Source organism: Carassius gibelio, chromosome B3, assembly GCF_023724105.1.
Source record: "Carassius gibelio isolate Cgi1373 ecotype wild population from Czech Republic chromosome B3, carGib1.2-hapl.c, whole genome shotgun sequence".
Taxonomy (NCBI): Eukaryota; Metazoa; Chordata; class Actinopteri; order Cypriniformes; family Cyprinidae; genus Carassius; species Carassius gibelio.
In genome coordinates, this window is record NC_068398.1 from 28,929,846 (window position 1) to 28,942,031 (window position 12,186).

At 37.9% G+C, this 12,186-nt stretch overlaps 3 protein-coding genes across 5 annotated transcripts; 2 read left to right on the forward strand and 1 right to left on the reverse strand.

Moving 5' to 3' along the window:
* The first annotated feature begins 588 nt into the window (after positions 1 to 588).
* Positions 589 to 2,775, forward strand: ndufb10 (NADH:ubiquinone oxidoreductase subunit B10). Its single transcript, XM_052553291.1, has 4 exons — positions 589 to 823; positions 2,046 to 2,184; positions 2,265 to 2,404; positions 2,606 to 2,775. The coding sequence occupies exons 1-4, from the start codon at positions 676 to 678 to the stop codon at positions 2,689 to 2,691; spliced, it is 513 nt and encodes a 170-aa protein (XP_052409251.1). The 5' UTR covers positions 589 to 675; the 3' UTR covers positions 2,692 to 2,775.
* A 1,842-nt stretch (positions 2,776 to 4,617) lies between these two features.
* LOC127953904 (40S ribosomal protein S2) lies at positions 4,618 to 6,646 on the reverse strand. Of its 3 annotated transcripts, none has more exons than XM_052553274.1 (8): positions 6,617 to 6,646; positions 6,046 to 6,183; positions 5,748 to 5,837; positions 5,506 to 5,613; positions 5,238 to 5,411; positions 4,998 to 5,157; positions 4,823 to 4,914; positions 4,618 to 4,742 (listed from the first exon to the last, which is right to left on the reverse strand). In XM_052553274.1, exons 2-8 carry the CDS (start codon positions 6,178 to 6,180, stop codon positions 4,662 to 4,664), a joined length of 840 nt encoding a protein of 279 aa, XP_052409234.1. In that variant the 5' UTR covers positions 6,181 to 6,183; positions 6,617 to 6,646; the 3' UTR covers positions 4,618 to 4,661. The 3 variants fall into 3 exon arrangements, with proteins under 3 accessions (XP_052409234.1, XP_052409236.1, XP_052409235.1); XM_052553276.1 differs by lacking the exon at positions 6,617 to 6,646 and adding an exon at positions 6,260 to 6,606; XM_052553275.1 differs by lacking the exon at positions 6,617 to 6,646 and adding an exon at positions 6,520 to 6,605.
* A 1,270-nt stretch (positions 6,647 to 7,916) lies between these two features.
* On the forward strand, positions 7,917 to 11,762 carry kdelr2a (KDEL endoplasmic reticulum protein retention receptor 2a). The gene is made up of 5 exons (XM_052553284.1): positions 7,917 to 8,210; positions 8,905 to 9,005; positions 9,172 to 9,330; positions 9,671 to 9,923; positions 10,718 to 11,762. The coding sequence occupies exons 1-5, from the start codon at positions 8,120 to 8,122 to the stop codon at positions 10,750 to 10,752; spliced, it is 639 nt and encodes a 212-aa protein (XP_052409244.1). The 5' UTR covers positions 7,917 to 8,119; the 3' UTR covers positions 10,753 to 11,762.
* The last annotated feature ends 424 nt before the right edge of the window (positions 11,763 to 12,186 follow it).

Below are 12,186 nucleotides of genomic sequence, written 5' to 3' on the forward strand. Positions count from 1 at the left end.
GTGAGTATTTATTGGGAGTGATCTTCTTCGTGTTCCCCACGAGGCTGTTTACACATCATTGCTCTCTGATCTTTCCTCTGTGGGCTTTTCATCAGAGCCTTTCACACGCCATCCACACACAAAACACATCCGAGCTTCTCCATGCGCTCTCACTGAAACATCCTCACATGCTTATCCAACATCTAGCTCTTCTGTTCTTCATTCTTGACTGTGGAAGAAAACAAGAGGGTCACGCACAAATCAAACATATTAAAATATTTGTATTTATATTTTATAAATCAATTTATTATTATTATTTTAGTTTTATAATGTACAGTACAACTTTTATGTATCCAATATCATATGAGTGCAAAGACGACATCTACTTGTAGAAAGATAAAACAGCATCTATAACCTTTCACCTTCAACCTGGCTGTTTACAAACGAATCGTGGAGATAAAATACTATTTTTAACGGATTAATGACATATTTGTTTTATCAAAACGATTAGAATTCAATCAAATCAAAGTCATTTTCGCTCGGTTTATTCCATAGACAGTAGGTTTATTCGTCACAGTTTGGTGACCTTTCTCGCCATGTTGTGAGAAGCGCGCATGCGCACTGTGGAGGAGAACGACGGCAGCTTGAGGTCGATTAAAGGATTTTTGAGACTTCCTTTCCAATTAATGGTCGAAAATGCCGAAAGATCACGATAAAGATGTGTATCCAGAGCCTTCCAGTCGGACCCCGCTGGAGGATAGAAAGTCGCTTCTGCCGAATCCAGCTTTAATACTGTCGAAGCTCTTCTACTACTCGGTGGATCTGCCAGTGACTACATTCAGAGGTGAAGCGCCTCCACACCAGTGCATCTGATACTGCTTGTTTACACATGCTTATTCATCCAGGCTAAGATATAGTAACCCTTGAATTGTCAAAGTGAAATTATGGACATGCATTTGTATTTTAACCTTTGTATTAGGGGACGTAATTTCTGAAAACTCACACTTTACGGCATGTGCAAGTGTCCATGAGTCCATGTTGTTTGATATTAAACACAAACGTTTAACCCTTATGTTAAGTTGCATCAGTTTGAGTTATGAGTATTGGAAATATTCGCTAATCTATTTAGATTTTCTTGGAGTTTTTATTTTTATTTTTATCGGTTGCGTGTGTTTTTGTAATGGCAATGCATGTTAGTTTAGTTTCATTTATTGTCTTATCAGAATTAAATAAATAGTTTATTGAAGAAATAGTCTACCCCAAAATATTCTGAAAATTTACTCCCGCTCAGAACCATCCAAGGAACAGATTTGGAGAAATGTACCAATGCATCACTTGTTCACCAATGGATCCTCTGCAGTGAATGGGTGCCATCAGAATGAGAGTCCAAACATCTTATAAAAACATCTACAAGTAATCCACATGACTCCAGTCCATCATATTGTCAAGTGGAAAGCTGTGTTTTTTTAAGAACTAAATCCATTGAGGAGTTTTTGACTCCATAATCCTTAATAATTTTTCTTGTAGTGAAAAAGTTAATACCCTGTTGTCCTCCCACATCAAAATCCACCAACACATTTGTTTAGATCTGTTTTGCACTGTTATCTGTTCTTATAGACGGTGCATGATCTGTGCATATTTTTCTCCTGATTCAGACAAGACACATTTTACACCAGAGAAAGCAAAATTTTAGCTGGTGTTAAGTTAAAAACATCTTGATGAATTTGTTTGATATAAACAAAGCTTTTTGCTTCATTAGACATTAATTTATTATCTGGAGTCATGTAGATTAATAAAGTTTATTTTAATCAGATGTTTAATCATCTCTCATTCTGACGGCACCCATTCACTCCAGAGGATCCGTTGGTGAGCAAGTGATGTAATGCTGTATTTCTCCAAATCTGTTCCCATGAAGAAACAATCTCTTGGATGGCCTGAGAGTTTCCAGCTTATTTAAAGTTTTTAGAGTACCATTCCTTTAATGACTCAAACGAAATGGCAACCAAAGTCTGCTTGGCTTGTAATTCACCAGCCTTATTTAATTGCCCTGCTTCTTGATGTACCAGAGGCCGTCGAAGGCATCCAGAGCGGGAAGAAGTCTCACTACTACCACCAGAAGTTTCGCCGTGTTCCTGAGCTGACCCAGTGCCAGGAGGGAGATTACGTGTGCTATTATGAGGCCGAGATGCAGTGGAGAAGAGACTAGTATGTTGCTTCAGAAGGACTTGTAGTACTATATCATTAAGCACTGCATTACATAATAAAGTATTTTTCTTTGTCTGCAGTAAGGTGGATCAGGAGATCGTGAAGGTGATCCAGGAGCGTCTTCGGGCCTGCCAGCAGCGTGAGGGTCCCAGTTACAGACAAAACTGTTATAAAGAATTGCAGCAGTTTGAGCAAGTTTCCAAGGCCTTTCAGTCACGCTGTGAGTATCATGTCTGCCAGAAATCTTTTTCATTTGTTATTAGCAGTGTCATTTAAATACATTCAATATATAACACCATGGGAGCAGGTAAGTTGTACTAGATGTTGCCTACAGTGCTTTTAAGTTGACAAGGAAATCAAAAGCGTTTATAGAAATGTCCACGAGTTATTTTCTGGCTCTTAATATCTTTAATTCTTCTAGATGGGGATCTTGGTGCGTACGCTAGCGGACGAAAGTGTCTGATGAAACAGAAGGAGAGAATGATGGCAGAGCAACAGCAGGAATAAACCTATACAGCTCTCCTTGGGCTTTCTATGTCAGTCTCTCTCACCGGTGTATCAAAGTGTACAATAAAGCTTATTGGAAAGAGACTTCTCAGTAGCTGTTCTTATCTAATGAACAAGTCCGTTTCAGAGTGGTTATTACTACTTGTATGACTTTTCTGTACATTTATTCACATTTATGCTTCTGTTTAATATCAATTGTGTTATGTATAAATGTTTCCAACATTTTAAAAAACGTATTATAGTTTATTTGATATGTAATGGCTTATTGGCATTTGCGGCTCAAAGTCTATAAATCCACGATACACTTTTCTATAAATATCATTTGTTCCAGCCAATTTCAGATTTGGTTTCTGATTTACTGAAATCAGGGGCAGCTACTGGACAGCAGGTACACATTAAAGGGATAATTCACCCCAAAATAGATAAAAAAAAAGATTTGATCTGTTTACCCCCAGAGCATCCAAGATGTAGGTGACTGTTTTATCAGCAGAAGACAAATGAAGATTTCTAATTCAAACCGCTGCAGTCTGTCAGTCACATAAGGGCAGTCAATGGGTGTTTATAAAACCGATAATCTGAGTTAAAGTTATAACTCTAGTTAAAAATCTTAGTTTGTGTTCTACGGAAGAAACAAATTCACCTACATCTTGGATGCCTTTGGGGTAAGCAGATAAACATCAGATTAATTTTTTTGGATGAACTATCCTTTTAACATTGTACAAAGAGGGTTAACTTAACCCATTTAATCCCAAATTTTTCCCAGACATGAAAATATCCAAATGATGTTTCAATAGTAACCCTTTGAAATAATAATAATTTTTATTAATTATTTTTGGAAAAGTGTGTGAAAAAAATGTGTTTTTTGTCCGGTCACAATTGGGATACTGTGTGTACTGAAATAACATATTTCTGCAGTCATAAAAGTAAGAGTTCGATATCTAGATAGCGATTTTAAACTGTATGATCACATTCTAGGGTTACTATTATGCATAAAAAAACTTGGGAAACATGGACAGGAACACTGAGTTTAAAGAAAAAATTGGTTACTTTTTTTTTTGTAAAATATATATTTTTTATATCAATACTTGGAGTATTACAACATCATTTTTTTCATTTATTGTAACATTTGAATTTTTAATTTATTATATTTTGTCACTGAAACATTTTATTGTCATTTTCACTAGCAACTGCAATTAGATTGATATAAGTCCCACCGGCCACCATTGTGACCATCATAGTTTTTACTCATTCTATGATCACTCAGCAAAACTAAATATATGTGAACGCATACATTTATACTAGACACCCTAAAAATCATGTGTACCAAACAGCTGTCATTTTTATGTTCAGACACTTTACTAGCCTTTAGCTTTGATGCAGCCCTCATCTTCTCAAGGTGCAAACAGGAAGTAAACTGCTCTGGTCATGTGACAATTTGCACTAATCACTTGAAACTGCACATATTTGAGACCCTTAATTTTTTCCATGTTTTGCAGGAAGTACACGAACACAAGGTTTTTAGAGCTTTATAAATTAAAACCTTTTTACCATCACCATAGTGACCAGTGGGATTAAACCCAGTCTTTTTTTTTTAAGGTCTATGGATTAAACTAGTTAAGCAAACAAACAGTAGAACAAATATTGAATTAACAATCATTCCTTTGTGTATATATTAAGGGTTTAATGTCTTTCAGTAATAAACTCAAAAGGCAATCAAAGCTATGCTTTGCTGCATTGTCACTACAAAGGTTTAAAACCCCTTCAGCTATAGACAACATCGCAAATCTCTTGGTAATTATAAAACACCTGATAACACCGGAGAACTTTCATTTGCCCACTTTGTTGGGACAGTTTTGGGCACGTAAATCAAAGAGTTCTTAAATCATTTGCTTTCACAATGTCAAACAACAGACCACAGACTGAAAGTTGGTTCTTTTTCTGGACTTTTATTTCAATCCATTGTACAAAGTTTAGGAGGCTGGCTGTGGAGCTCCCGCAGTCCTCTGAACAGAGACCCTGGTGTGAGTCTTGGCCAGATGATCAGTGAATTCCTGAAACAGACAAACACTTCAGTTTCAACAACACCATGATGCATTTGTGAACAGGAACATTGTGTGAAAACACACATTACCTGGTACGGAGACTTGGTAAACACTGTCTCCTTCCAGAGATCAGGGGTCAGGTAGCTGTACGTCTTTGAGATCGCGTCGAAGGTGGCCTTGGCTGCGATGAGAAAAGACATTGTCGAAATGCTCAAGCATGGACTTTTATCCTGAAACACTGGTGTTCAAATGAAAGACCCTTACCAAAGTTGCCCAGAGTGGCGGTGCAGCCCCTGGCCGAGGTGTAGCAGTCGTCGATACCGGCCATCATCAGCAGTTTCTTGGGCACGGGAGCGGACACAATGCCAGTACCACGGGGAGCGGGAATGAGACGCACCAGGACCGAACCACAGCGACCGGTCACCTGAGCAGACACACACTCGGCCATTAAAAACCTTCCAAAACAAAGTCAAACGGAGCGAGAAACCATGTTTGAAGACTCACTTTGCATGGCACGGTGTGTGGTTTTCCGATCTTGTTCCCCCAGTATCCTCTTCTGACGGGAATGATGGACAGCTTGGCCAGGATGATGGCGCCCCGGATAGCGGTCGCTACCTCTTTGGAGCACTTCACTCCCAGACCAACATGGCCATTGTAGTCACCAATAGCAACAAAGGCCTAAAGGATTGAGAAACATGAACCATTAACAAGGATAGTTAAAATTAAAGGGAATCGGACTAGTATATAACCCTCAGGAAGTAGGAAGTGTCACCTTAAACCTGGTGCGCTGACCAGCCCTGGTCTGTTTCTGGACAGGCATGATCTTCAGCACCTCATCTTTCAGCGCTGAGCCCAGGAAGAAGTCGATGATCTCGGACTCCTACAGGACAGAAACCCAACAGGTTTTACAAAAACCAAAGTCACCTTGTGGAGGTTTTTTGGTAACTTTAAAGTCACAATGAACTAAGTAACAGCTATTCTTTCCTAGTGAATATATTATTTTGCCAACTTTACCTTGATGGGCAGAGAATACAGGTAGATCTCCTCCAGGGTCTTGATCTTCATGTCCTTCACCAAACGACCGAGTTTGGTCACAGGCACCCACTATATGAAACAGAAATCGTCCATTAGTTAATGAACACAGACCACACTACTTACAACAGTATTGAGAGAACATGCAGTAAAGCCATTATAAAAGTCCAACATAACAGTACATGGTGTATGATAGAAATTAGAATGCATTTATTTAATAGAATACTGTTTGATGCACATCTAGAAACCGTCACAGAGCAGGAGCTGGGTTTGGCTGTACCTCCTTGTCCTCAGACTTTCCTCCGCGGGCCCCGCGTCCTCTTCCGCGGCCCCTGCCTCGACCACGACCGCGACCCCGGCCACCGGTGCCGAAACCCCCACGAAAACCTCCTCTACCACCGGCGTCGTCCGCCATTTGCTGTAAGACACGAAAAAAACCGTCAATTCACGAACAAGTGACTAGAATGTCAGAAACATGATAAAGACAAACGCACGTGTATCTCACAACTCCCTTTTACAATCGCCTAACATGACATTAAGCCAACATGGACTTAATAGCCAAAGTGTGTATATGAAATTGAGTAATTAATAAGAATCGTATAATACAGTTAAGTACATTAAGAATAAATTGCTAGCTACATCAGTGCCCCGCCATTTTTGAGACCATCTAACGCTACTTAAAATTGCTCTAAAAATAACCCATTCGCTTAATTCACAAGATTCATTTCGCGATCATAGTGTTACTAAGACCCACACAGACGTCTTCTACACAAATGAAGAGTTTTTATCTCGCGATGTCGGTGATGTTGACAGATGTTGTTCGGCAAAGACAGACGCCCGTGCTCACTTACGTGATGTGTATGCAGGAAGAAGAAGGCCCTACGAGAGTTCGCGGAGTATTTATTCAAGTGCAAACATCGCGATATTTGATCGCAGCCATGATAATGGCGACCACTAGCGGCAGTCGAGACGTCTGTTCTAGCAGAGACTTTGGACAATATTAGAAACAGAAAAGCTAAAAAGACGTATGAAGCACTATGTTACTTTAATTTTATATGATTTTATCTAATTATATAATTGTATATATATAAAATATTAGATTCAACTTTGTCACTGCACATGTAAGGCACAAGGCAACGGAATGCTGTTAGCATCTCAGAAGTGCAATAAGCAGTGACTACAGAATATACAAGGGCTACAGTATGTACAATAACTATACAGATATTTATTATGGACATAATTCACAGATTTTAAATACTATCTGTATGATATACAGATAGGTGCACTATGAACATACTATACAGATGGATTATATAAAAGTGTATATACATGATAGGCAGAAACTATGAACATATGAACATCATTTACACTATTGCAATGGACAGTACAGTATAGAAAATATTTGCAAAGTGTGCAAATGGATTACTTAGTGTTCCTGAATGAACAAACAGTAGTGCAAGTAGAGTGCACAGTTTTTTGCTTGTTGTAAATAAATAAATCAGTCAGATGTAGTTATGAGAGGGGGAGGAGTATGTGTGAATGGTGTGTGTGTATGGTCAATCACTGTGGTGTCGTCTGCAAATTTAATGATAGAGTTGACTTTTTTAAAGCAAGAACATCCTGAAACGTGTAAATTATGATGGTCTAAGGTTGTGCTGAATCTTCTGCTAGTTCTTACCTGAGACTTTTAAAATGGTTCCCTATCCGATTGCCTGCGCCCACATCCAGCAGAGCTGCTGCACGGTTATGAACCCCAGAGTCTGCTTCTGACAAAAAGAGCTGATGATCAGGTCCTGGTTCTACAGTGTGTATTTCCATAAGTGGCTTTTCAAATCAAGCTGGTAGTGAAAGTCTTTATTAGAAATTGCAAAAAAAAAAAAAAAAAAAAAAAAACTAAAACAAACATTGATTTAAATGTGAAACTTTATTTATTTCACAACAGTTTTTACGATGTATAAGAAGTTACGATAGCTTTAAAAATGCATCCTCTAGTCTAGACTAAAACAATCCAGTTTCTGTTGACCTGTGCTAAATAGAAGAAATGCGATGTTGAAGAGGAAAACAAAGTTCATCTATCTATTAAAAAAAACTATATAATATTATTTTGATTAGCATTTTTTTATGTTTGTAAGGAGCCTCAGTGGGCACGGCCAGAGTCGCATGAACTACTATTCCCAGAATTCATAGTGGTTTCAGTTGGCCACGTCACGTCCAGCGGCCACGTCGCCCCTCGTTCGCCATATTTCGTGGAGGAATGCTCTGGAGGAGAGCGGCATTGAGCCGGTTCACAGATATCGCACTCGCCCCGAGCTTTCTTTCACACCACTAAACCCAGCCAGAGAGAGAAAGACATCATGAACATCTTCAGGCTGACCGGAGACCTGTCTCATCTGGCTGCCATCATCATCCTGCTGCTCAAGATCTGGAAGACCAGGTCCTGCGCAGGTGAGCTAACGTTAAACTCGCACGAGAACACACTTTCCTCATACGTGTCGTTCTCAATATGTGTATTTACGAATGATAGAGGAGACTTTAGACTGGGTTGAGCTGTCGGAAAAGTCTTGTGAGTTTATAATTCAAGCATGAAGCATAACATGAAGTGCAGTTCGTGTAGCCTTCAAGCTAGTCGGTTAGCTTGACTTGAAAGCTGTTGAAGGCTCGGTTTTTGTTGAAATTGACAATGAAAGTTATGTTTAAATGGACCGATCAGTATGTTTTTAACATGTTGTGATCGTTAATGTTTTGCATACTGATTCAAAGGGTATCAAACATCACAGGCTTGTTCTGAGTGACTGAAATATGTGAAACTTGTGGCCTAGTTACTAACTACAGTTTAATAATAGTTAAAAGGTATTTTTTTCTTATGCTTGAAGTTATTCGTTTTAAATTCGTTCTCCTTTTATTTGCCATACGTTCCTAAAATGCACTGCATTCCTTGGTTTGACGTGGCAGTGCATGTAGTTGTGTGTGGGTCATCTGGGTAGACTAGATACATTGACATCAGACTTTTGATTTACAAAGATCTAGAGGACCTAGATTCAACTCTTTTGCACCGTTTATGAGTTTGATATTCTGCTGCTGTGTTCTCTTGTTTACTTGTAAGTTGCAGTTGTCTGAGTGCAAATATTTCTGCCCTCAGGTATCTCTGGGAAGAGCCAGATACTCTTTGCCTTGGTGTTCACCACTCGGTACCTGGATCTCCTGACATCCTTCATTTCTCTGTACAACACTTGCATGAAGGTAAAGGCATAGAATGAACTCTTACATGCACACATCAATGGATTTTTCAATCTTAGATATCAGCGATCGCACAATCAATGTTTTGCCACATCGGCGTAAATGGGTTTATATGTCCTCTGACCACTTGTAGTCAAACAGTTTCTTTGTTTCTGTTCTGTGAAAACAGATAATTTACGTCGGATGTGCGTATGCCACAGTCTACCTGATCTATGCAAAGTTCAGGGCAACTTATGATGGAAACCATGACACTTTCAGAATTGAGTTTCTTGTGGTTCCTGTGGGAGGTCTTGCCTTTCTGGTCAACCACGACTTCTCTCCTTTGGAGGTGAGTATTGGAGTCTTCACGGCACAGTTGGGCATTCGACCATCATAAATGTTATTCTCGTCAGTTTTGATTTGGACCTTTATAAGACATCTGCAAGTAACGACAATCATAATAATTCCAAACACTATACACAGAAAGAGAAATATACATATACACACACACAAATAAAGTGTATTTAAAAATGAATAAGAGCAATTAGTTGCAATTAATAGATACTGAAATAAGCAAATTACAGTTTGTTGTAAATTAAGTTTAAAAGAGACGGTTTGTTTAAAAATGAAAATTCTCTCATTATTTATTTTTAGTTTCAAACCTGTATGAATTTTTCATTTCTTATCAGATTCTGTGGACCTTTTCCATCTACCTTGAGTCTGTGGCCATCCTGCCTCAGCTGTTTATGATCAGCAAGACCGGTGAGGCGGAGACCATCACTACCCACTATCTGTTCTGTCTGGGGGTCTACCGTGCCCTCTACCTCTTCAACTGGATCTGGAGGTTCTACTTCGAGGGCTTCTTTGACATGATTGCCATCGTGGCTGGGGTGGTCCAGACTATCCTCTATTGTGACTTCTTCTACCTTTACATCACAAAGGGTGAGTTTTAACCTTTTTAAGGATTGTGGGTATGAGCGACATCTACTTTGTGTGGTCCTGAAGTTAAAGTCTTAAAGTCAGTGTGATTTTTCTTGAAACGCACAGTGAATGGGTGCCGTCTAAATGAGTTTCCCAATAGCTGATAAAAGCATCACAATAATGTAATCCACATGACTCCAGTTCAACAGTTAATTTGCATATTTGTAAGAAACAAATCCATAATATTGCTTTCTCCAGTAAAAAAAGTTGTCAGTTGTCTTGTCTGAATCAGAAGAGAAATATGCATAGATCAAGCAGCAATGCAATACATGCAAAAATGGTCCCAAACAGTGTGTGCTCCTATATTTTGAGAGAACAATAGGTTATGGACATTTACAACTGAGGAAGAGTTATGGATTGCAGTTTCCATATTTTGACCAGACTTAACAGTTAAAAGTTGAAACGCATTAATAATTTTTTTTTTTTTTTACAAACATGCAGCTTTTCACTTTATAATACATTTATTACTGGACTGGAGTCATGTGGATTATCGTGATGTTTTAACCAGTTGTTTTGATGGCACCCATTCAACTTCATTTGTGAGGAAGTGATGTAAATGTCTAATTTTCATTTTAAGGTGAACTATTACTTTAGGAAAGGTACCTATGTGTATCCCTCAACAGTAATGCATGTATTAATTAAAGTATTAGCACTTGTTTGGCCTCCGTTTTTAGGATTTGGCATGTTTTAATAGAAGAAGAAAAAAAATCATCTTCCTGCTTAATTTTTCTGACTTTCTTTCGTCTGCTCCACAGTGCTGAAAGGAAAGAAGCTGAGTCTACCAGCTTAAGTGCCAAAGAACAGAGAGCTGTGTCTCCATCAGACTTCTAGAGGGGCACAAGCCAATGATGCCACCGCAAGATGCCCAAGACAAAGACCGCATAACGCCAGTTCAATCACTGTTTTATTTCTCTCCGCCTGGATGCCAACCACCCCCTTACAGAAACGAGGACGTTTTTGCAAACTTTTCTTCTGTCTTTAGCATCTTGCAATACTTTTTTATTGCCATTGAAAAGAAAAAGAAGAAAAAAAACACTTTTCTATATGCAAGCTGTATTGAAATATTGAACAGTGTATTGTACACATTAACAGTTAAATGCATAATTGTAAATTTGTCCATGATTATAAAATAGTTCCCAGTGTCGAATAAGTTTGTGGTTCTTTCCTGATTTAAGGGGGGAGGGGGGATTCATGAAATGTGTGTTCATGAATTCAAATGATTATATCCCTTTTTTTATTTCCCCACATTTGTACATGTGGTAAAATCATACTTTGTTTCAATGAACAGTTTTGCCACCAATGAAAATTGTGCTCAAAAAGAAAGCCCTTTTCATTTTTTTTTTTATCTACATAAATGCCTTATTTGTATTTTAGTTTATGTACTCAACCATTCTTGCTGATTCCCCCATAGCAACGAGTCAACTGTAAATAAGAGCGTGTTTCATTTAGCACAGTTCTCTTTGTGTGACTCGTATTTTTTTTAGGATGTCAACATTTATCAATGATATGTGATATTTAAACAACCTTGCTGTAATATTCAGTTATTACCTGCAAACATCAGCTTGTTGAAATGCAGTAATGTATGGTAAGATCATTAAATCTAGTGATGTGGATTCTGTCAAAGCACATTTTGGAGTGAGTTTTGTAGTGTAGATTTTTTTTTTTTTTATACATGGACAACAACTTGTTTTCTTTAAGTTCAACACCCCCAATGTTTTCCCCTCTCCAGGCATTGCTGTAGGGTTTACAGTTATTTTTCTAGTTTTTACATGTCTTCAATAAATATTTTAAGGAACATGATCTGTGTGTTATTCCTTTTATTCCACTTTTTCCATGACTTTGAATAATTAAGGTCATATAAACTGCATGAATAATTATGAATAAATGTTGAACATGCTGTGGAGCAGCATATTACATAAGTTTAAATTCTTAAAAAACATATTTTTAAATTTAAAAAAATATATATTTGTACATTTATCATATAATCTATATTAAATTTGAATGAAAGATGGTAGATTGCATAACCCATTTAATGGCAGAATGATATTGAATTAATTAACAGTATGTTGTGGTCAAGCATACGATTTATTACATCACAGTTCATTTGAAACAAATATTGAGTTCAAAATGTGTCTAATGCCTCTTAATGTGTATTTTTCATTGTAATTTTATTTTCAGTAGCCTGCTTTGTACAATGCATTAAAATACATAAATACGCTCTTTT